Source organism: Camelus ferus, chromosome 6 (genome assembly GCF_009834535.1).
Source record: "Camelus ferus isolate YT-003-E chromosome 6, BCGSAC_Cfer_1.0, whole genome shotgun sequence".
Taxonomy (NCBI): Eukaryota; Metazoa; Chordata; class Mammalia; order Artiodactyla; family Camelidae; genus Camelus; species Camelus ferus.
This window is the reverse complement of record NC_045701.1, coordinates 16,720,926-16,746,328: the sequence shown is the minus strand read 5'-3', so window position 1 is coordinate 16,746,328 and position 25,403 is coordinate 16,720,926. Positions and strand designations below refer to the sequence as shown.

At 37.6% G+C, this 25,403-nt stretch overlaps 1 protein-coding gene and 1 long non-coding RNA gene across 8 annotated transcripts in view; both read right to left on the bottom strand.

Moving 5' to 3' along the window:
* Positions 1-258: 258 nt before the first annotated feature.
* On the bottom strand, positions 259-15,414 carry LOC116664115. The gene is made up of 4 exons (XR_004320463.1): positions 15,016-15,414; positions 14,191-14,293; positions 13,271-13,331; positions 259-2,685 (listed from the first exon to the last, which is right to left on the bottom strand). It is a non-coding gene; the product is annotated as an uncharacterized LOC116664115 (long non-coding RNA).
* Positions 15,415-20,668: 5,254 nt separating this feature from the next.
* The window catches only part of CEP152 (centrosomal protein 152), an 86,171-nt gene continuing 81,436 nt past the window's right edge, over positions 20,669-25,403 (bottom strand). For 6 of the 7 annotated variants that reach the window (XM_032481228.1, XM_032481233.1, XM_032481232.1 and 3 more), the window contains 3 exons: positions 24,670-24,826; positions 24,355-24,458; positions 20,669-22,003 (listed from right to left, as the gene is read on the bottom strand). In XM_032481228.1, the coding sequence (XP_032337119.1) occupies positions 20,982-22,003; positions 24,355-24,458; positions 24,670-24,826 (1,283 nt within the window). In that variant the 3' untranslated portion in view covers positions 20,669-20,981. Of the gene's footprint in view, positions 22,046-24,354; positions 24,459-24,669; positions 24,827-25,403 lie in introns of all 7 variants that reach the window. The other variant, XM_032481235.1, reaches the window with a different exon arrangement.

Below are 25,403 nucleotides of genomic sequence, written 5' to 3'. Positions count from 1 at the left end.
ATGGCAGCCTAGAATAGCTGATATAATTGTTTCACACTAGCCTAGCCTCTACACTAGTGAATAACTCATTATAAAAATTTATAGCATATCATATTAGTCCAATACAGTATTGGAAAACATTGTTACTTAAAAAAACAAAATTTACCTGTGATGACAGACTGATACTCAATTTCTCCAATTACAAGATAGAGAGAGGCATACAGCGTTATCACTCACCTTATGCTTTTGTAAGGATAGACTAGTATCTACATACATTTTATGCATTTGTGACATACCTAACTGTTTCTTAATTTTTTTATATTTCTAGGCTGTGCAGTTCACCTGTGAGTATTTTCAAACTGTCGCAAAAATGTCCAAATTTTTCCAATATATTTATTGAAAACAATCTGCAAATAAATGGGCCCTTGCAGTTCAAAACCATGTTGTTCAAGGGTCAAATGTATATTATAAGACCCCTGAGACAGTGTTACAAGTTTTGCTTAAAACTGTCATGAATTTTTTTTTAATTAAGAGGAAACATATTTTTTATTTATCAGTTCTGGTATCTTTCCTTCCTTCCTTCCAGGCTTCCATCTGATTTCCCTACAGCCTGAAGAACTCTTTTAGCATTCCTTTAGTGTAGTTATGATGACAAGATCTTTGAATTTCCTTAGGTTTCTTCTACGTGGTATGTCTTTATTTGCCTTCATTTATTGAAGAATATTTTTGTTATAGAATTTGGGGCTGATAGGTTGTTTTCCTTGTTGCACTTTTTAAAGATGTTGGTTAACAGTCTCCTGTCCTCAGTTTCTGAGATTTCAGTGATCATTCAAATCATTGTTCCCCTATATGGAACATACTGTTTTTCTCTGGCTGCTTCAGGATTTTGTCTTTATCCTTAGTTTTCAGCAGTTTGATGGTGCTCTGACTTGGGGTTTGCAGGGCTTTTTTAAACTATAAATTTATAATTTATACAAAACTAGGGGTATTTTGGCCATTATTTTTTAAAATGTTTCCTTGTGTCTCATTTGCCTTTTTTCTGCCTTCTGGGCCTCCAAATATACATATTAAACTTTTGATATTGTGCCACAAATCCCTGAGGTTCTATTTCTTCCTTTGTTCTTTTCTTTCTTCCTTCCTCCCTCCCTCTGTCCCTCCCTTCATATTTTTTGTTTCTATTATGTTCAGTAATTTGAGGTTGTATCCTGGACGTTTGTGCACATTATCTAGGGAAACTGCATTCCGCTACATTCCTTGGAAAAGTATTACTTTGCTTTGTTTTTGTTTGTTGGTTTCGATTTAACAGGTAAGTAACTTAGACAGACCTAAACTGCAAACTCTAATGTCTTGTGCACTAACCCAAATTTCAGTTCAGTCTATCCTTATTTAAGCCACTGAGAATCTGGCTCACTCATGCAGAATCTGGGATCAGCAGAGAATTTTTTTTTTTTTTTTTTACATAGCACAATTTTTACACAGAATTTTTGGTTCCCTGTCTGGCTTTCTCATTGCTTTGATTCTTCCCTCACTTTCTAGTGGCTGTGGTTGCCTTAATCTCTGTTCTCTGGTTCTTCAGGCCAGAAAGACTACTGGTTTTCTACAGGCATTTTAACTGTCACACGTGACCAAATGCAGTCTGCCTTGAGGCTAAAAGCTATAAAAAGAAAGCTCACCCTTTTACCATTTCCTTCTTCCAAATGCTAATTTCTTACCATAATTTGTTTAATTTTGTTCAACCTCCATTGCCTTCAGGTAGTTTTGTTTTGTTTTTTTCATTTGTTTATTTTATTTTGCCCAGAGTTTATAGTTGTTATCTGTGGCAGGACAAGTCTATTAGGATCTTAGTCAGACATTCTTGAAGTGAACCACCATTCTGGGAGATTTTCATGTTCTTTTTAATACTTGAATACATTGCCCACATTGAGCAAGAATTACTTTTTAAATTTTTTTGTTTAAATTTTTAAAATTTTTGTAGGTTACTTCTCATTTACAGTTATCACAAAATATTGACTATGTTCCCTGTGTTGTACAGTACATCCTTGAGCCTGTCTTACACCCAATAGTTTGTGCCTCCCACTCCTTCTCCTCTTTATTGCACCCCTCCCCCCCCCACTGATAACCACTAGTACAAGAATTACTTTTACAATCAAGAAGTTTTAAAAATTATTAGTATTGTATCTTAAATGAAAACTTACCATACAAAAAAAAAATGAAACTTTACATTTATATAGAGAGCAGGGGGGAAGCAGAAATTCTTTGGAGAATGATAATGAAAGTTTTAGTAGAATGAAGCAGAGTTGAAAATTACAGTCAGAATGCAGACTATGAAACAGGAATGCCTTTAAGCCAAAGGACACCACTGAGCAGGTACTGCACCCATCAGCAGTAGCAAAGAGGAAGCCAAACAGAGCTTACCTGGTCCGTATTTTCATCTCCAGGTATCCTTGTTACCACTCTCCCTCCCCTCCAGAGCCCAGATCCCATAATACACTTACTGAATTTGATTTCCAATTTCCTCCAAGACATGATTCTTTCATCAGTTGGTGAGCATCTGAGTGGACATGTGGAGGCTTTTTATTTCCATGGAAACCACAGGCTTATACGCTCAATATGGCCATTAGTGATGAGAGGACCTATTAGAAACCAACTGTGTGATCTTGGGTGAGTCATTTCCTCTTTCTGGGTCTTAGTTTCTTCACCTGCAAACTGAAGAGAGTGAACAGAACTTTAAGTTTAATCTTTCTTATTTTTGAAATTCTGTAGAATTGCATAGAAATTCTATAGAACATAAACATGCCTCGAATACATTTAAAAATTATTTTTTCCTCTAATATCTGCCATTCTATACCATACTTAGGATATTATGTGCTATATAAAAATCCACTAGAGGGGAGTAAAACATTAGATGAGAGGATACCACAACTCAGGTTGGGTATCCTGCATAAATTATATTTGCGAGTGGTGCCTAATGTCTATTGTTGCTGATCAATCCGACTTAATTGCTTTAAAAATACAAAGATGTGAGGGAAGCACAGTTCCCATGTGGAAGTCCTCTGCTTTGTGGAATAAAGCCCCACGCCTGGGGCTAGGCCTTCTCTGTACTCTCGCTAATGGAACCGGATCGGTTCCTTAGAACTTGGGTGCCTGTTCTTCTAGTTTTCTTTTTAGTTACAACTGAGTTACAGTGGCCAAAAGATTCCCTAATCCTTAATTCAGAAGAGACGCTTCATCCAGACAACTGATTCTTAATGAAAGGTCGGAGCAACTCCAGTGTTCCTGACATTTGGGTAGTTCAATGTTTAAAGAGACCTCAGAACGTTTTATGTGTTCCTAGTTCTTTGCACCTCGAAGGTCGAAGAAGAGTTTCCTTATGTCAGAGGGTGAGGGAGGGGGTCCCCTCACCTTAAGCTGATTAGCGACCCCTGGCGTATTGGCTTGATACTTTTACTTTGAAGAATTATAATTTTAATATAATTTATTCAACTTTCAGAGTAGTTTTAGAAGGAGACCTGGGCCTCTGGCTCTGATTATCAGGGAGCCATTTTCAGGGGACAGGAAGGAGGGACAGAGGCAGGAGAAGGAAGGTGGTGCCCTGGTGGGGCTCCACTGGAGATTCAGCTCAGAGGACCAAGGGTTAGGAGAATCCAGTCACACACTTGTTCTTTGAGTTCTATTTCTAGAGGGTTTTCTTAAGTTTTATTAGTTTCTTAGTAGTTGCAGAATGATAAAGTAGAGAGGGCATTAACTTTGGAGTCAGTTGGACAAATTTTAGAAAGATGAACTGACTTCTAACTGTGTGACCTGGTGCTATTTAGGTCACCTTTCCTGAGTCACAAAATACAAAGCAAGACTTCAGTTACCAGGGGCAGAAATCCAACCCAAATGATGTTAAGTGTACAGTGTCATCAGGTCTACCCCTCACTCTCTCTCTCTCTCTGTCATGTGATTCTAGAGTCCCTGTATTGCAGTCTAACAGTATACTGCTTCCATCATTTGGCTAATGGGGGAGCATCTCAGAACTGACATCATCCCAGGAAGACTAGCGTCTCCTCCTTTCAACAACTATATATAAAATCCTAGAGGGAGACTCTAATTGCCTCAGCTTAAGTCTTGTGCTCATCCCTATCCAGGCCTAAGTCATGTGCCTACCTTTATGGCCAAGGAGAGATTAGTGACTAGGACTGCCAGCTAAAATACAGGATGCCTCATTGAATCTGAATAATTTTGAAGTGTCAATCCCATGCAATATTTAGGACATAGCTATATTAAACAAGTATTTACTGCTTATCTGAAATTCAAATTTAAATTCTAATTGTCCCAATGTACTATCTGGGACATACTCATCTGACCTGCATGTGAGCCAGCATAAGAAAGCCCAGATACTCACATGTATGTCAGGCAAGTTTCCGTATGATGTCCTGATACCTACAGTTTGTACCACATCCACAAGACATCATAGACGTCCCCAGCACCACTGCCTCTGCTGGCCACCTCCCATTTCCTTTGCTTTGCATATTGTTAGAGGGAGTAGCTAGATGGGCTATCTTGTACTGCCGATTTTTGAAAAGGTTTTCGTGAACCAGCTTTCAAAGACTACTTACAACTCACTGTCATCCAAAGGCCTCAGGAACTAAACCACAGACTAATCTGAGAGGTGAACACCAAGCCACATTCGGAATTTCTCTTCCACTACAAGGACTCTCTTCCATCAGGATGAGTTATCTCCTAGGAGGCACTTAGGTCCCTCTTGCAAACAGCTTTCCAGAAAGCCACTAATCCTCCAGAGAGAGCTCAGACTCATTAGGATACCATAGGACTCAAATCCTCTAGATTCAAAGCATTAGCTTAGCATTCCAAAGTTTACGATCTAAATAACTCAATGACACATGCATAAATTAAGAAAATTATATCAACATTTTAACGAGCCATATCAGTTAAATGAAAAATAAGTTGAACTGATCAATTAGTAAATGGTGGTAAAAGGACTGACCATTTCATATACTCTAAAAATTAGAGCACTGCATCTGTAACAGGAAACATGTAATAATCAACACAGGATGATGTGAGGATGGTTTATTTACAAAGGTGTAGATGTGGGGTAAGCAGAAGAGCTAATGCAGGAGGCCGAGGGCTAGTCACTGGATCGATACCACCCCCAAGCTCTAAGAGATAAGAGGAGGGAGAGATTATTCCAACCCAGAGAAAGGGAGTCTTAGAAAGCAGGGCTACTCAAAGCATGGCCTGTGAACTGGTTCCAGTTTGCAAAATTAATGGTCTACAATGGGAGGAGAGGATAACAATTCAAAGTATATAGTCTTAAACTTTTGTAACAATTGAACATCGCTGAGACATCCAAGCCTGTGATATCTTATTATAAAAGATAAACAAGATCGGTCTATGATGAAATGAAAACAAAAACGAAAACTACAAAACCTGGTCCTTTACCAGGTATGGCCTGAGGAGTGCTGGGGTAGAAAAGAATGCCTTGAGGTGAGCTTTCCCTTTAGTTAAGGGACACAGGCATCCTGAGGTAATCCAAGGGCTGGAGCCAGGGAATTCCACCATTTGGACTTCACTCTTCTTCCCTCCTATCGCCTGCCAGCACCACCCATTGGCCAAACCCAACTGGAAGTCAGAGAGAGGGTAAGGAATGCCCTGCTTCTGCCTGTGCCATTCCTGAAGGGTGCCACAAAAGCAGCAGTTAAGCAAAAAAATAGCTGCAAGTTCTAGGATGAGTCTGACTTAGCGAGGACTGGGGCTTTTGGATAGGGGGTCTGGAAAAGGCGCAGAGGGGAAGGTCTCGAGGAAGACACAGAGTGGGACAGCAAGGAGGAAAAGAAGGCTAGCAGAGGACGCCTGTGTTTTGCTTTGTCCTCCTTTGCCAGGTTGCTTCCATCCCATCTTGGGGTAAAACTGGCTGTGCCCATCGGAAAGTCACTCTACACTTCAATCATAAATTATCTGTGATGGACAAACCCATACTTCTGTGACTGATCTTTTTTTTTTTTATCAAGTTTTTCACTATTTTCAGGTTTTCATTATTTTTTAGCATTGAAAAAGCATGACAATTTGTTGTTTACATGCTTGATTTAAATGTTTCGATATAAAAGGAAGGTGTAGAACAGTGAATATAACATGCTACCGTAAATTAAGACTCCATATGCATGTGTATCTATGTCCATAGACTAAGAGTAACAGATTCTGCTTCAGCGGTGGAGAATGAGGGAGCTGGGGATCAGAGCTGGAAAGGAGGCTCTTCACTATACATCTTGCAATGTTCAACCTACCATTTGTGTGCATTGATATTTTTACAACAGTATAAACTGGCTTATGAACAATTTCTCACCATATATGTAGCAGATCATTCTATCTACTGTACCTGCAACACATCCTTGGATAGAAGTAAAATGCACAGAGCCGGCAGCTACTGCAATCCTTATCTCTTTCCTAAGCCTTTCCAAAGCTTAACTTGTTATGACAGCGCCGCGATACACCCCACAGAGGTATTTCCGCCCACGATTTTATTCCTCCTCAGAAAACACATGATTTGTGCCAGCTCACTTAATGAGCTTAGTGATTACGCTCACCATTGGCACAACCACCCATCCCACGTGATTTGATGGAAAAAGAGAAACCCCAATAACATACAGAGCCAACTTTTCTGGACTAGCTTTAAGTGAGCGGTCCAGAACAAAGGGAATACATTGTGTAGCCATTTAAATGGAAACCTGGCATCTCTGCTTAGGATGGGCATCTTGATGAAGAAAACAAAGCTGCACCCACAGCAATCTAGGAGTGACGCCATGGAGGGGTTCTTTGTTTCTTCAGTTTTTCTCCAATAGACATGCACATGGTGGGTTTGGGCTTAAATGATTATCTATGGTCTCTAGAATCATGGCAGCCAAAGGGAAGGAGAGCACATCAAGTTATTTTCTATTTTAAAAAAACCCACAGAGAAGCTTTGTGTGATTACCAAGTAGTGGGTCCGAATGAGAGTGAGGCTTGCCAGCTGGAAGCAATGGGAAAAGCTCTTGGTGGTAAAGCAGCTACGTGTCTTGAGGAAACGACTAGTACGTGTTGTAGGCTCAGTGGAATTTGCTTAATAAGTTGCACATTTGTCATTGTAGGTCAGTTCTTTGGGTGCCAGGAGACATAACTTCTTCATTATATAATCAAATGTTTGTCCCTGCTGGAAAATGAGCACCAAAGAATGAAGAACATTAGTCACTCTGCCGTTTCCAAAAGTCTTTTTCTGGCCAAGGGGGTGTTCTGAGTTGAGCCTCCCTCACAGGGAACATTCTGAAAGCCAAGTCTGGCACTGGGCTTTGGCCCCTCTGCCACTTACCCCTGTGCCTTCTCTGGGAGTCTGTGACCCTAGGCAGACTGATGGAAGGGGAAGAGAGCCGTCTGCTCACGGTCTCGGGCAGAGGCGGGACGTCAGAGGATTCCAAATTTTTCAGCTTGCAAGTTTCTACCTATTTGGCCATGGACTCTGTCAGCTAAGCAACATGTTAATTACTCTGAGGAACTTAGAGACAAACATCATTTCTGGAGAGCTTTTTTTTTATCTTATGGTACCCATACCCGTATGTGTTTGGCTCTATAATCTTCGAAGACTTCTTCCAAGTACAACAGAACTTTTCATTTCTCCTAAGGAAGCCCCTTGGTTAATCTTACATGTTTTCTTTTGAGCAAGTTCAGAATTTCTACTGGTGTTCATTTTTGCTTCAGACTGGGCAAATATGAGTAAATAATTCAATTTGCTCCATGGAAAAGACCTTTTAAAAGTAAACGTCCTACACTGATTCAGAAGGCAACTTGAAGATGCTAATTTGCTTTTAATAGGTGAGAAATCTAGAAAGTGGCTCACACCACTGGTCTAGAAGTTATACACTTGTCATTGTAGGTCAGTTCTCCTTTCTAGTGTGGAGAGGACACTATTTAAGGAGAAACATTTTCCAGAAGCCCTCTGGCCATCCCTTGTATCACAGTGCCCAGAACTGAGTCGTATGTTCACCTGTAAACCAGCCACTGACAAGAGGATCTGGGGCCACTGTGATTAGCTCACACCAAACAGGAGTCAGCTCCAGAGCTGGGACTGAGTTATGAAGGGAAGGAACAGACAGCCCCCTCCGGGCTTTGCCTGCAAAGAAGAAGCAGGCAGTAGTGCTGGCTACACAATCAAGTGTCAGCCACATATCCCCATTTTCAGATGTGGAATCTAAGCTCACTAGTAAGTGATACAATAAAGACTCAAATCATTTTTGATTCCAAAGTCTGATCCTCATCATTCCTTCAGTTTCCTAACCTGAGAAAAGTCTGTTTTGTATTAACTGCATTGGAGCTACTCAGCACAGACCTAATCTGGCTTTAGGAAGGCATTTCTAGGGGACAGTGCAGCAACTCCTAACCATTTTTAGTATGGAGGCCCCTTATTTATGACACAGTACCATCTCCATATATTGGGGGAAAAGAAGCAATATCAATGCTAGAGAGACATGGTTTGGGTTTACAGACAACGCTTGGTGAGCATATGGATTCATATCCACCTTGCTGTAACTCTGTGGCCACTTTGGATACCTGCTCAGCCACATGATGAGAGTCCTTGCTAATCCCTTCACCTCTTTCAGCCTCCTTTCTCATCTAACAAATGAGGATAATAAGGTGTACTTTGAAACACTGTTGGAAGGATTGGTAAAAAATTGTATGTACGGAGCTTAATACGATAACTGGTACCGTTACAAGTACCCTGAAAAGCATATGCTATTATTTTGTGTTTATACATGGGCTAAGCCTCAAGAAACCTAATGGGTAAAATTCTGAAAAGCTTTTAGCCAATTAAAACAGAAATTTGAATTCATTCATGGGAAGGTTAGAAACCATTAATACGTGAATACTTGAGCATCCAAGAATCAAAGTAACCATTTAATGAATAATAAAAGTCTTGGAGACCTTGCAGAGTAGATTGTGAAACCGCACTACATTTTAAAAAATCTCCAGAAGAACTCATTGGCAGCCAGTGTAACCAGTAACATCTATAGGGCCATTGTGATAATGTATGAACTGCTGTCACCCTTCATTCTCACACAAATGAACTGTGTTTCATAAGGTCAGAGAAGTATGGAAAGCAGAATCTGGTGCAGGACATAATGTATGCAACATGATTAATAAAACTGCAAAATCAAATTTACTGTGAAAAAAATTCAAAGACTCTGCCTGAATCAAAACAAATTTTAAAGCCATATTTTTTGTTAGTTCTGATTAATTTACTCATCAGACAATTATTTTTAAGAGCATAAGACTGAATGTGATCTCAAAGTTTCCATATTATTCCTGAACTTCATGGAAGAAGCCATGCCATTGTTACTTTTAAAAATAAACAAGTTTCTTTTTAATGACATTTACCATTTTGATTTGTAATTAATTTCCTGTTCTAGTCCTTAAGGAAAAATGTTATTATTATAATAATATCAAGAAGATTTAGAATGGCGTATTTACTGCTAGGAAATTTCTAAATGTCTTTCAATTTTTCTATTTAGATGAATCATTACTGGCTGAATTTTAAAATTACATAAGATGGTTCTATTGCATTATGGGGTTTCCGGCTATATTGGTAAATTCCTAGTTGCAACATAAATTCCATACACTGTCCTATTCCATAAACTTCCACTGAAGAAGAGTCAGACCTGGTTTTTTCCTACATCCTATCAAGAAAGCAACTTAAACCAATTTCACATGTGGAGAAACCTGCTGAACTCATTTTCCATCATGGAAGCATGGGCTGAAAATTAGGAGAGGACAAAGGAAAGAACACCCCTTTAAAATGAATTCTAATTCACCTATAAACCAAGCCAAATAAAGACAGAACGGGGATTAAGACCCCCAGTCTAGAGTAAAACAAGAGTTGGGGGGGGGGCAGATGAAACTGGTCCCTTAGTTGCGGCAAATACATCATACTAACGTAAGATACTAACAACAGGGGAATCTGGGTGAGAGGTGTATGGAGACTCTGTACTATATTTGTAAAGTTTTTGTAAATCTAAAATTATTTGAAGCCACGAGTTTATTAAAGAAAAAAAAAAAAAAAAACCACCACCACCCTGGGTGTGACTTCTGGCTCTGCCAAGTGTTAGCTGTGTTAATCTTGAGCAAATTATTGTTTAACCCCTCTAAGCCTCAATTCATTTATCCAAAAAGTAATACTCAATGGTGAAAAGCTGAAAAGCCTTCCCACTACATTCAGGGACAAGACATGGATACTCACTCTCACCGCTTCCATTTAACACAGTATTGGAAGTCCTAGTTACAGAAATAAGACAAGAGAAAGAAATAAAAGGTACCCCAATTGGAAGTTAAGAGGTAAAACTGTCACTATTTGCAGTGATACACTGAACAACTGTTAGAACTAATATGCATTCAGCAAGACTGCAGGATACAAGACTAATATATAGAAATCAGTTGCATTTTTATACACTAACAATGAAATATCAAAACCAGAAAATAAAAAAAAAAAATCACGTAAGATTATATCAAAAAAATAAAATACCTAGGAGTAAATTTAACCAAGGAGGTGAAAGACCTATATGCTGAAAACTGTAAAACATTAATTAAGGAAACTGAAGATGATTCAAAGAAATGCAAAGATCTCCCATGCTCTTGGATTGGAAGAAACAATATTGTTAAAATGGCCGTACTACTCAAAGCAATCTACAGATTTAATGTAATTTCTATCAAAATACCCATGACATTTTTCACAGAACTAGAACAAATAATCCTAAAGTTTACATGGAACCACAAAAGGCCCAGAATTGCCAAGGCAAGCCTGAGGAAAAAGAACAAAGCTGGAGGCAAAACCCTTTCAGACTTCAGATCAGAGCTACAGTAATCAAAATATTGTGGTAATGACACAAAAAGATATAGATCAATGGAACAGAACAAAGAGCCCAGAAATAAACCCATACATCTCTGGTCAATTAGTCTACAACAAAAGAGGCAAGAATATACAATGGAGAGAAGACAGTCTCTTCAACAAGTGGTGCTGGGAAAGCTGGTCAGCTACATATAAATCAATGAAATTAGAACATTCCCTCACACCATACACAAAAGTAAACTCAAAATGGTTTAAAGACTTAAATGTAAGACATGACACCATAAAACTCCTAGAAGAGAACATAGGCTAAAAACTCTATGACATAAATGGTAGCGATATTTTGTTAAGTCAGTTTTCCAAGGCAAAAGAAATAAAAGCAAAGATAAACAAATGGCACCTAATAAAACTTAAGTTTTTAATGCAGAAATTAAAAAAATCAACAAAAGAAAAAGACAACCTATGGAATGGGAGAAAATATTTGCAAATGATGCAACCAATAAGTGGTTAATATCCAAACTATACAAATATCTCATACAACTCAATATCAAAAAAACCAAACAAACAGAAAATGCACAGAAGACTTGAATAGACACTTCTCCAAAGAAGACATACGGATGGCTAATGGGCACATGAAAAGATGTTCAACATTGCTAATTAATTAGAGAAAAGCAAATCAAAACCACAATGAGGTATCACCTCATATTTGTCATAATGGCTATCACCAAAAAGTCTACAAATAACAAATGTTGGAGAGGATGTGCAGAAAAGGGAACCCTCATACGCTATTGGTGGGAATGTAAATTGGTGCAGCCAATATGGAAAACAGTATGGAGGTCCCTTAAAAAACTAAAAATAGAACGAACATAGGATCCAGCAACTCCACTCCTAGGTATACATCCGGGAAAAAAACAAAGACACTAATTCAAAAACATACGTGCACCCCAATGTTTGTAGCAGCACTACTTACAACAGCCAAGACATGAAAGGAACCCAAGTGCCCAAAAAGAGATGACTGGCTTAAGAAGATGTGGTAAATATATATATACTGGAATATTACTCAGCTATAAAAAAGAATGAAATATTGCCATGTGCAGCAACATGGATGGACCTAGAGATTATTATGCTTAGTGAAATCAGTCAGAGATAGACAAATAGTGTATAATATCACTTATATGTGGAATCTAAAAAATAATGCAAATGAATGTATATACAAAACAAACTAACAGAAGACAGACTTATGGTTACCAAAGGGGAAGGGGTGGGAGGGGCAAATAAGGGGTATGGGATTAATAGATACAAACTAGTATACATAAAATAGATAATCAGCAAGAATTTACTATATAGCTTAATATCTTATATCTCAATATCTTGTAATAATAATAATATTATAAAATATAATTATAATATATAATAATACCCAATATTTCATAATGACCTATAATAGAATATAATCTGCAAAAAAGAAAAAACCTGAATCACTATACTGTACAGCTGAAACTAATGCAATATTGTAAACCAACTATACTTCTATTAAAAAAAATGTGCCCATATGGAGCCTACTTCAGAAGAGTGTTGTGAGAATGAGATGAGCTAACAAAGTGCTGGGTACAATGCTAAGCATGAAGTTAGTGTCTGTAAATTAGCTGTATATTAGTACCCACCAAAGGAGTGAGCACTGCAGTACTCAGTGGAAGGCACAGCCTCTTAAACTCACCATGTCTTGGCTTCCCAATACTTGTTGATAGTACAGTAATCTTCACTGCCACCCAGGCTCTAAACCCCTTCTAGTGCTCCCCTTTCCTTTGACCTTGTATTCGATCAGGCAGCAGACCCTCTTAAACCTGTCACTGTAACGTTCTCAATCTTGTCACTTTTTCATTCTGACCACCTCTACCCTGGCTCTGGTCTTGTTCCTGCCTAAATATACCAAGACGTTGTCCTCCTCGCCTCTCTATTTCCTCTGCTCCTCACAGGCTCCTTACTTACAGCATGGCCTCACTAATCTCTCTAAACCATGCTACCTAACTTTCAACAACTCTCCATTTTCTATGAACTAAATCTCTCATTCTTTGGCCTTGGGATTCAAGGCCACCCATGACCTAGTCTCAATTTACCTTTCCAGCTGTATTTCCCACTACTCTCCTTCATGCACTCTTAGATCTGGTTTACCTGAATCTTTAGCTAGTTGTGAGATATGCCTCAACTTTAATGAGAGAGACACTGGGGCTCAGAGATGCTAAGAAAATAGCCAAAGATCACAGAGTTCGTGGCAAAGCAGATTTTAGATCATTGATGGCATTGTAAGTTAATACTGAGGTGAACCCAACATCTGCCAACATAGCAATGATGGAAAAAAATACAAAGGGAAGAAAGACATTACAAAACAAGATGTCACTGAGAATTTGAAAAGTATGTTACTACCTGCTCTGGATCCAAAAGCAGCAGAACTGGCCAGGAAATCCTCAGAACAGCAAGCACTGCACTTGAAGAGGACAAAGGACAAGAAAATTGTTTAAAACTAAAAACCCGAGTAGAGCTCCCTCACCCCAGGGAGACTGAAAAACTGCAATCACTACCTGAGGTCCCCGTTTATACATAAGCTGTGCACCCAGGACCTCGGCCAAGCTGCTCCTGCTCGGTGACTAGAGTTAGAAAAACCCTCATGGGTCAGAAACCACCTATATAAGACCTGATCTTGGACTGGGGACCCAGGAGTCAAGGTGGAAGCAACCACAAAAATCTAGACAGGTTGGAGAGAGATAAATCAGAAGGGGAAAAAAAAAAGTCCTCTTCACTATGAAGACTGCAAGCTAAAATTCCATACACATGGGGGAACTAATTCTACTAAGGGCAACAAAAGCAACAATTTGGATATGACCTCACTCCCCAGTGACATCAATAATTACTCTAGAAGCAACTTTAAAAATATAAGGAAATAGAATCTGTTTTTAAAAAAACAGGTACTAAGCAAAAGCAGTAAAAGTGTAAGTAGAAACGCACTAACTAGAAACCCTGGAAGTGAAATTAAACACTCAGTAAATGGAATAAACAAAGACAGAATTAGCAAACTGGAAGATGACACTGAGCATTCCACAAAGCAGCACAGAGAAAGATAAAAATATACAAAAGAACAATTAGATTGGAATCATACGTGTAAGAGTTCAGAAGCAGAGAATCTAAAAAATGGTGAAGCAAGTCATCTCCTTCAAACCTTTACCCCAATGTTTACATATCCATGTAATCCAACCCCTCTACTCCACTTAAAATTGTGACCACCTCTGCCCCCAACCCCCCACTATTTCTTCCCTTTATTTGGCCTTAGTTCTCTCCATAGCACTTACCAGCTTCTAAAGTGCTACATAAATTTTGTGCACTTTTCTCCTCCAACTGAGAATGTGAGAGCCATGAGGATAAACTCATCTGTTTTGACAACTGCTGTATCCCCTAGAACATTAACAAGCAATTGTTACACTTCATAAATATTTGAATGAAAATTAATGGCTGAATAGTTTTCATAATGGAAGAAAGCAATGAGTCCTCAGTTTGAAGGCAAACAGCCAAAATCTAAAAACAGTTATAACCCGTTATTGTAACAATTGGTGCAATTTGAATATAGACTGTGTCTATACTGATCAATATTCAATCTCCTTATGATGATTGTATTAATGGAAAAAAATGCTTCTTTTGTTCTTAGGAGAAGGATGCTAAAGCACTTGAGAATATATTGTCATGGCGTCTGCAACTAACTTTCATGGCCAAGGAAAAACATTTATACATTACATATAAGCATATGTATACACATGCATATTTACAAACCAATATAAAGCAAATGTAAAAATTTAACAATTGATAAATCTAAATAAATAGTATACAGGTGTTTATTTTCTATAAATTATGAAGTTTTTCAGGATAGAATATTGGGGAGAAAAAGAGGAAAAATAAATATTTTGAGATTGAATACCAATACTTAGAATAAATAAAAATAAGAGAACTTCTAATAGAGTGAAGAGGTCAGCAGTTCCTCTCCTCCCCCCAAAATAACTCTCACACTGGAAAAAAACTGTCCAAAACAACCACAACCATTTCAAGGCTCTGGAAATAAACCAAAGTGAAATATATTGAGAAGCTGCTGAACTTTGGAAGATCAGTGGGACTCTGATTCTTACCTGGGTTCCTCCCAATCTTCTCCCCAGCTCGACGGGTGATGAAGTGCTAACGCGGCAGGATGGCAGTGAAAACCAACAGGTTCTCTGCCAGAGCAGCCTGACCTGATCTGGAGTAAAAGGCAAAGAGCCCAGGCTCAGTGGTAATCATTAGTAAAAGGAACAGTTAGCGAGAGAAAAACAAGGAAGGTCTATCGTTCTGCTTACCTGAGATTGTAGTCTAATTTGGGACACGAGATTGTCAGACTAATTTAAAATTCTGCAGGGAGAAAGCCTGCAAATGGAAGGCTAAATATGCTCTCTATACATCTTGCTTGAGTGGGGAGGCTGCATGCATATCTCCTGCTTTTCAGAAAGTTTGCTTTACCCACTTCGTTTTGACAAGACCCAGGTTAGTACCTGTTTCTGTTTAACCAAAAGAAATCCAAAGAGGATTTCTTTCATGAAAACAGGTGAAAAGCAAAAATAGCATTCAACATTTTTTTTTTGCAGTGAGGCCTTATAAGGGCAGTAGGCACCCCAAGTAGTGAGAAAGATACAGACAACCTCCTTCCATAGGAACTACACTCAGAACATCAGCATCAAACTGCCACAGCTTTGAACAGTGTCTGTGAACATCTGTGCTTTATTTCAATTTATTTTGTGCATTTGTTGGCAAGATGCTAAGGTAACTGCTAAGGCAGTTAGTTGCTTTCTCACTTTATGCCATTTTGGCTTATGAGAGAGACCTATGGACTCAAGGTTTTTGAGCACAATCTCTTACCTATTGGATGACCACTGAACTATATAGATGCAGGGACATCCCCTAAAAAGCCAGGCTTAAAAACTAAAAATACAAATTAAAATAATTGAGCAGAAAAATCAGCAAACACATATCACAGGGGAGAGATTTTTCAGATTAAGTCCAGACAAATTTCAAAGCTAACAAATCAGCAACATAGAAGCAACAACCCTCAAAGGAAAAAATGTCAGTCCAGAGTTGCTACAATATATTACATAAAATCTCAATTCTACAGTGAATCATGAAGTATGTAAAGAAATAGGAAGGTGAGGCACATACTTAAGACAAAAAGCTGCCAAGAAAAACTACATGTGTGCTCAGACATTATTTAATAAACAAAGACTACAACTCAGAGAAGGACAAATATTGCATGATTCTGAAATAATCAAACTCAGAGAGAGATTAGAATGGTGATTGCTAGGGGAGGAGTAAATGGGCAGTTGGGTTTAAAGGGTATAAAATGTCAACTATGCAAGATTAATAAGCTCTGGAGATCTGCTGTACAACAGTGTGCCTATAGTTAACAATACTGTTATGTACTTATAATTTTGTTTAAAATCTCATGTTAAGTGTACATACTACAATAATAATAAAAGGTTACAGAGCAGCAATTGCAAATTTGTTTAAAAAAATTAAAGGAAACAATGATTAAAGAACTAAAGGGAATTATGACAATGACTCAAACAATGACTAAAACAGGGAATCTCAAAAAAAAATTGCAACTATAAAAAAGAATCATGAAAATTTCTAAAATCAAAAAGTAAAATAATTGAAATGAAAAATCCTAGATAGATTCAAGAGTAGAGTTGAGATGGCAGAAAAATAATAAACTTGAAGAGAGATGAATAAAAATCATCCAATTTGAAAAACAAGATATTAAGATTAAAAAAAAAATTTACAGAGTCTCAAAGACTTGTGGCACAACAGCAAGTGTATCAGTATACATAAGATCCTCAGAAGTGAGAAGAACAAGGGCAGAAAAAATAACGGGAGGATTAATGGACCAAAAAACCTTCTAAATTTGATTAAAATATTCATCTACAAATCCCAGAAGTACAACAGACCTTAAGTAGGATAAAACAAATGCACATTCAGATACACAATGCTCAAATGGTAGAAACTCAAAGGGAAAATCTTAAAAGCAGTAGGAGAAAACCAACTCATCACAAATAAGAGAACAATACAATTAACACCTAACTTTTCATTAAATACAATGTTGGCTGTAAGGCAGTGGAATGACATGTTCAAATGTCTGGGGAGTGGGGAATGCCAACAGAGAATTCTGAATCTATCAAACTCTATCCTTCAAAAATGAATTTGAAATATATTATAAAATAAAAACAGAATTTGTTGCTGGCATATTTGCCTTACATGAAATATTAAAGAAAGTCCTTAAGATGACAGGAAATGACAACCGACTTGGTAACTCAAACCCATAGGAAAAAATGAAGAGCAGCAGAAATTGTAAACATGTGGGTAAATATAAAGGAATATACGTATATATTCTTTTTTTCTCTTAAATTCTTTAGAAGACATTGTATAAAACAATAGTTGGCAATAGTATTGTTGTCACATATATATATAATACATGTAGATGTAATATATATGGCAATTAATAGCACAAAGGGGAAAGAAAGAAAGCTATACTGGAACAAAATTGCTATATTCTACCAGAACTCAGTGAATTTTAATCTGAAGTACAATCTAAGTTAGGTGCCTATTGTAACATGCAGAGAAAACACTTAGAAAATAACTCAAAATTAGTAAAAATGCAAGAGTAACTAAAATGGTACACTAATAATTATTTCTAGCACAAAAGAAGGCAGTAAAGGAGCAACCCAGTAATGAAAAAGGAATAAGATACAGAGAAAGCAGACACATGCCACAGGGGGAACACAGAAGCAGCAAAAAAATAGAGAAAGCAAAAAACCAAAATGGCAGATAATAAATCCAACCATAATAGTGTTACATTTTATGGACTAAAAACTCCAATCCAAAAGCAAACACTGATTGTATTTAAAAAAAGCAAGATCCAACAATGTCCTGTCTTTCAGAGATCCACTTCAAATCAAAAGACACAAATAGATTAAAAGAAAAAGGACAGAAAAAGAAAATGCCATGCAAACAGTAATCATAAGAGAGTTAGAGTGGCTGTATTAATATTTAATAAAATTAACTTTATGATAAGAAATATTACTAGACAAAAAGAAGGCTATTTTATAATGATAAAAGGTCAATATATCAGAAAGATGTAACAAAGTTATATACACCTGAAAACAGAGTCTCAAAATACATGAAGTAAAACTTGATAGCATCAAAAGGAGAAATAGAAAATTTAACAATTGTAGTTAAAAGTAAAAATGTCCCACTCTTAAAAACCAACAGAATAAGCCAAAAATCAACAAGGCTATAGCAGATTTGAACACCACTATCAAACAACTTGACCTAACTGACAGTTTTTGACACTTCATCAAATGAGAGCAGAATATGCATTATTTTCAGATACATGTGAAACATTCTCCAGGACAGATTACATGTGAGGCCATAAAACAAGCCTCTAGTTTAAAAGGACAATTCTCCAACAACAAATAAACAAAGAAATTTGTAAAGTCCCCAATACTTGGGATGTAAGTGACTTATTTCTAAATAACCCATGGGTCAAAAACAAACAAACAAAAAAATCACACAGGAAATTAGAAAATATTTTGAACTAAATGAAAACAAATACACAACAGATCAGAATTGATGAGGTTATGGCCTAAACAGTGCTTAGAAGAAAATTCAGAGGTTTAAGGATCTATATTAGTGCCTACATTAGAAATGAAAGGTTTCATATCAATAATCTAAGCTTCCACTTTAAGAACAGACAAAGAGTGGATTAAACCAAAAGCAAAGCAGAAGGAAGGAAATAAAAAGATCAGAGGGGGGAAATATCAATGAAATAGGAAACAAAAACAGAGAAAAATCAAAGAAACCGAAAGTTCTTTGGAGGAAAAAAATTCAACAAAATTAATCAACTTTTAGCTAGGCTGACTAAGGGATGACACAGAATACTAAAACCAGGGATTATCCAACCCTACAGGAATTAAAAGGACTGTAAGAGAATAATATGACCAACTTTATATCAACAAATTAGACAACTTAGACAAAATAAACAAGTATCTTAAAACCCGTAAACTACCAAGACTGACTAAGGAAAAAACAGAAAATCAAAATAGCTCTATAACAAGAAAAAAAAAGTGAATTACTATTCAAAAATCTGACCCTCCCTCCCCACCACACACCTAAACACAAGCCCAAGCTAGATGGCTTCATCTAGTGAATTCTATACAATACTTTAAGAAGAAATAATAGCAATCCTATGCAAATTCTTTCAGAAAATAGAGGTAGGGGAACTTTCCAACTCATCCTATAGCACCAGTATTACCTTTTTATCAAAGTAAGACAGATATCACAAGAAAACTAGAGACCAAAATTCCTTGTGAGCATACACATAAAAATCAACACAATATTAGCAAATGAAACCCAGCAACAAATAAAAAAGATTAAACACCATGATGAAGGAAGACTTATGTGGCCACATCCATGGGGCTCCTAACTCCTTTCTGTTCTGACATCACCGATCAGATTTAAATTGTGAAAATTGTGGTTTAAATTGCGGTTGTTTGGCTGTGTAACCCCTTCATTAACACACAGATCAATGTAGCTCTTCCTTGGTGATTATGTGTCAGGTATATGAAATAAAGTAACCTAATCCTATGGAAATTATGGATATCAAAAAGAAGTTAAAGATACCATAAAAGCAGAAAGCAAGATTTCCATTTTCAGCCTTGATGCTGAGGGTTTAAATATCTGACAAGGCTTTAAAACAAAAGAAAAATGAAAAAGTAGGAGAGTAATGAGCTAGATTCTCAGTTGTTACATCCAGGGCTTAAAATGATGACACACCAATCAGATCCATGTGTTTAAGACAAATTCAGCTGGATTAGGGGTTTTCCTAGAGTGAGAGATGACACTCTCATTGTTGGAGAAGAGGCATCATGTCTTTAGGAATACAAGAAAGAAGAGATGGTGTGTGCCTTTCTTCAGCTGCATGTCAACTCAAGTGCTGATTTTTAGGCTGGCCACCAGTTAAGCTGACAGAGCTTTCCAAGCCCTAGAAGGTTCACTTCTAGGCTCTTGCTTTTAAAGATAGTTATCAGCAGAGGGATGACACATCTTGCCACCCATCCAACCAATACACAAGTTAGCCCGGTGGACAAATATAGTGCTTTCCGGAAGCACTTGCATATCCATCTCCAGGAATCCAAAAAAAAAAAGAACCATATTTAGGTGGTCATTCATTTCCACATGATTTAGAATACAATCTTCAACCCACAGCATTAAGTTAGCCAATTCTGTACTATTAACAAATACAAAAATCTAATAGTTTAAAAATTTTTGCTATATGACAAAGCTTATTATTTCCATTTAAAAAGAAGTAATAATTGAGATGAAAGAGAGACTGTGAAACCATAAAAGACAAAGAAATTCTATGGGTGTCACAGGAGATTTGAAATAACAGACATGCCAACTAAAAAGATTCAGACTAATATCTGAAATAATGAAACCAGGACACAGATACATATTTTGCAGTAATTCTTGCAATACTTCTTTTCCACTAACTGAAAGCAAAGATCAAAATTTTGAGTAGATACTTCCAGGAAAAGTATGTGTGGAGTAAATCTATAGCCTCATTAAACATGGCTGATTTCCAAAATTAAATCTGGCTGATCAGACATACAAATCAAAGTTTATACATTTTTCTGGATGAATTTCAAATGTGTCAATGTAACATTTCCACACTGTGAATTAAAAAATAATCCATAACAATTCTACAGACTATATGCAACTTTATTTAAATAATTTAACACTGCACACAGAGTTTATTTATATGTATAAAAATAGATGGTTTAGTGAACAAATATAAACACCACACAGAAGCAGATTACATATATCCCATTAATCCTTTGGAAGATTAAGGCAACATTAATATCTCAAGTAATTTTGTGAAGATACTTTACTCATGTGATAGACGTTATTTAAACATCTGAAAATATGCAGAGCCCACAAATTTTTCAGTTTGAAGTCTTCCCTTCCAGTTTTCTTGTCAATATATTAATGATTCTTCTTAAATACTGCACCGCAATCAGTCTAGATTGACAAATGGGCTATCAAAGCCACTATCTTGTTGGCCAGACAGAGGAGCGATTAACTTCCTCGAAGGCTGCCAACACGCTGCAGATGGTGCCGTACTGCTCAGTTCTTTGAAATCTGACTTTGACGTATCAGCCTTATGATGAGGTGGGTGTCCAAGAGTCATGCTGACCTTCCCTGACTGGGAATACATAGTTTCATCTGACAGGTCTGGAACGTGACCACTCTGACATTTCATAGGTTGATGAATTACATCATTCTCAGAATCTGAAAGACAAGTGGCTGCTGAAAACTGTTTGAAATTAACAGATTCGCCGAGGGTATCCAGAGTTTCTTGCGGCTTACCATGCAGAAGTGACACTTCACGACGGTGGCAGGGTAGAGTGGCACTGTTGAAATGCCAGCCTCCAGAGTCCCCTCCATCCTTTACTGGAGTTTCCTTAACCCCCAAACTTTGACTTTTCTCAGATGTAGCATTTTCACTTTCCATTAGTGGATTACACTTGTATACTTTTAAACCAAGTCTTTCATTAGGACCTCGAAAGGTTGCATGTGTGGATTCGGATTCAGAAAGACTAGGGGTATACTTAGATGAAGGTTTACTTCCAAAGGATCCAAAGGGCTGTGTGGCTGAATGTTGGAGTGACTCAGAGCCAGTATCACAGAGGTCTTTCTTCTTGTGCAAAACAAAGCCTCGTTCGCCTTCGTAAGGAACAAACTCAGGAGAAACCTTCCTTGATAAAATGTCTGGGTGTTTGTAACTGTTATTCCCAAACTGAGAGTCTGAATGTGGCTCTTTGGGACCCTCATGCTTTCCGTCCCCGTGCTCGGCGTCCTCCAACCGCCTCTGTAAGTTACAAGCAGCCCTCCTCTTGGGGACTTGGTCGCACGTACTTCTGGGGTTAGTTTTTATACTATTTGATTTGCTTTCAACGCGACATGGTATATTCTGATTCACATCACTTCTTTTTGATTTTTCAACTCCAGTCAGCATCTCTGAAGTCAGAGGCAGTACTGTTATGTACAGGGCAACACAAAATTAGGAGAAAGTTAACACTGAAAGAGGAGGAAAAAATTTATGTTTTTATATATTTCCAAGGGATGCATACATATTTTAATCATTGTCAAAGAAAATACATCAATGTTGGACAGTTAAAAATATTCTTTTACATATATCTATTAGATAAAGCCAGGTAATTTTGAAGTCTGATTGAAATTATTGAAATCTGATATACAATTATCACTATCCACCTGATCTATTATTTTCTGCAATAGATGGTACAGCATTTCAAGAACTAATTGCAATTATTTCCAGTTGTGCTCTGATGTCAAGTATGGAGTCTGATGAAGAAAGTTTGCTGGAAGAATCCTCCATCCAACATACACACACATATTCTCTCAAAGCTAAAATAGCCTCTAATTTAATTAGCTAAGACTCTAAATCTGATCAGAGGCAGAGAAGCCACATAGCATAGAATCAAAGGCATCATGTCTCAAAGTAGGGTACCACGGTCCCTAACGTCCCTGAAAAGGCTCTGCTTCTGCTGGGGACATTATTTGCACAGTTGACCCCAATCTAGAAAACTCTTTTCTTGTTATATGCCACTGCTCTTTTATATCCAAGGTTCACATCACCATCCCAATATTTACACAAATAATATGTGTGCTTCTACTTGAAGAGTGTTTCCCAACGTCAAACTCGGGGATTCCTGAACAACCTTTCCTTCAAGCGTTCCAGAAGTCCAAAAACCCCATTTCCTCACAGATACGTCCAAACCCCACCCCTCCCCATGTGACTGGGAATTTACCAATTTTTCCATGTATTTCCATTAGCTTTTGCTTTATATATATTCTAAAGCTATTTTACTATGAACAGAAAGAACTCATTTATAGCTCCTTGGGGGGCTGTTTCTTTATTATGAACTATCACTTTGGTCAGTTTAATGCTAGCTCTACTTCCCTAATATTGTATTTAATACTATTATTTATCTAATAGCAACACTGCATTGCTTGGTATATCACTCTCCAGCCCTTTATTTTGAATTTTTGATGATGTTCTTATCTGGAATAACATATGCCTAGAATTTTAAAAACTGTTTGAAAACTGTTGCCTTTTAATAAGGAATCTTAACCAATTCATGTTTAGTGTGACTGCTGATGTGTGAACCTACTATTAGTTCCTATTTACCCATGCGTGCTAGGTGTATTTCTCCTCTTTCTTGATTGTTAGATTGAAAACGTTTTCTTCCAAGTTTTTCCCTTACTACTTTGAAAGTCATATATTCTATTTCTCTATTCGTTAGCTTTAAATTTTAATATACATACTTAAACGTGTATTTTTCTAGCAGTCTCTAGAGTCACCAGTATCTATATCCTCTCCTTGAAAATAGCGTAAATCTTAGCATGTTGTGAGTTCCCTCTACAATATCCTCTTACATCTTTCTGAGAATACTATACTTCTCTAACATGCTCCTGTTGTTTGTTTTATTAATTCTGTTTCTTCAGGTATAAAATCTGTTGGCTTTTTCATTGTCTTGAGATTGATGTCTTTTTTCATGGTGCTGGCTTTCTATAAATATATAATTCTTGGTTGAATGCTTGTTCTTAGATGTCCTGAGTACAATGTCTGTGCTGCTTGTTTAAAGGAGCTGGAAGTGGAGTGGGAAGGAATGAGCAGCAGGGTAGAAGGACCTAATAGCTGGTACTCGGGGCATGTGGGCTCTCAGCTCCTCCTTGGTGTGGCTGCCACCGGGAGACTCCCTGCCCCTGTTGCTCTTACCCAGCCCAACACTGGGGTTAGGGAAGGGAGAGGAGGAGATATCAAGAGGGTGACCCCATCTGGTCACAGTTGCTCCAGAATACCAACTAATTACCCCACTGGTATCTCTAGGCTTACTACTTCTCCTGGAACATACCACCTTCATATGCGGAACAGTTCTGATATTGCTTCTGCTTGAAACTAGTATCTTCTGGCAGTTTTGAACTGAGGTTTCCATCCTCATTCCTCAGTCTTATACTGTCTTCTTCCCTTCAGGGATTTCTCATGATTTCTGATTTATCAATTGTAACTTTTAAAAGCTCAGTTGTAATTTCTTCCTTTTTCTCCTTTATTTGTTGTTTAAAATCTTTTTCTAACATTTCTAGGGGTGAAAGCAGCAATAGGAAGCTGGTGGGTGTCCTCAGTCCGCCTGCTTGAACTGGAAACTCCACCCTCTTTCGTGTTAAGTTTCCAGTTTAAGTAAAACACGCATACAGTTCGATAAAGTAACTCTCACTCTTTACATTCCCCACTATCATACTAAAAATATTAAATATCTAAAAAAGAGGGAGAGAAAAATTCTTCAAAGTCACTCATTTTGACATACCCGGCTGTGTAGTTCTGCTCTGGGATCTATTAGAAATAGGCGTTTCCAGCAACTTTGCCATCGTAACGAGTTTGCTAGCAGCATTAATGATCTTCTTCTCAGCCCTGGGGGGGAATTTCAGAATGTTTAAAGGAGACAGGATTCCTGTTTTCCTGTATGCTCTCCCACCATTTAGGGTAGCACAGACATTAAGCCTCTTAACCCCCCATGGCTGATCACGTAGATATAGTTAATTTTGTAGCTAAGGTAAATGCTTAGAAAATGACAACATGCTGTCCTGGTACTCTCAGGACACACTGTTTAGACAGAACTTACCCTTCCTGTTTTCCATTATCCTGCAAAATCTGTTGGAGGCAAATCAAATAATATTTGCGCATCTTTCGGGCGGTTTCTTGACGTTCTCGCAACACCTCCGCTTTTACCATTTCTGCGGCTCGTTCCTTACTCTCCTGAATATAACGAAGCATATCACCTGGGGGCAGGGGGGATCCCCACAAAATGCATGTTTATTAGCAGTTTTTCCAAAACAGGAGAGGTAGACTTCAGACCAATTTCTCAGGAGATGAAGTGACTGGAGGTATAGTTTAAATGTTACAGTTTTGAAAATGATTAAAATGGAATATTTCAGGCTGCCATTTTGGTAGACTCAAAGGAGGAGAAATCTACAAGTCCTTTTAGAATGATGACAGGCACAGATGGTAAGGAAACACAGCATATCCCCTAGGGAAATTGTCATATTTTGAAATACTGAGGCAAGAAAATACCATTAGTATGAGGCACAGAAACGTATGCACTTCAATATATTATGTCTAGTTAAGGAAAGAGGAAAAATATACAGAAAGAGTAAAGCAGAAAGGAAGAAGAAAGGAAGGCAGGAAGGCAGGAAGAAAGAAGCAGGCAATACAAGCTAGAGAGACTCATATTCTTCTGTTTACATGGGCTCTAAAAATCCATGTTTCATTATTTATTCAATTCTTTCAGCAGCACTTACGAGTATCCAACTAAATAAAATAATACAGTCCATCAAAAGTATGTACAAATGATACTGC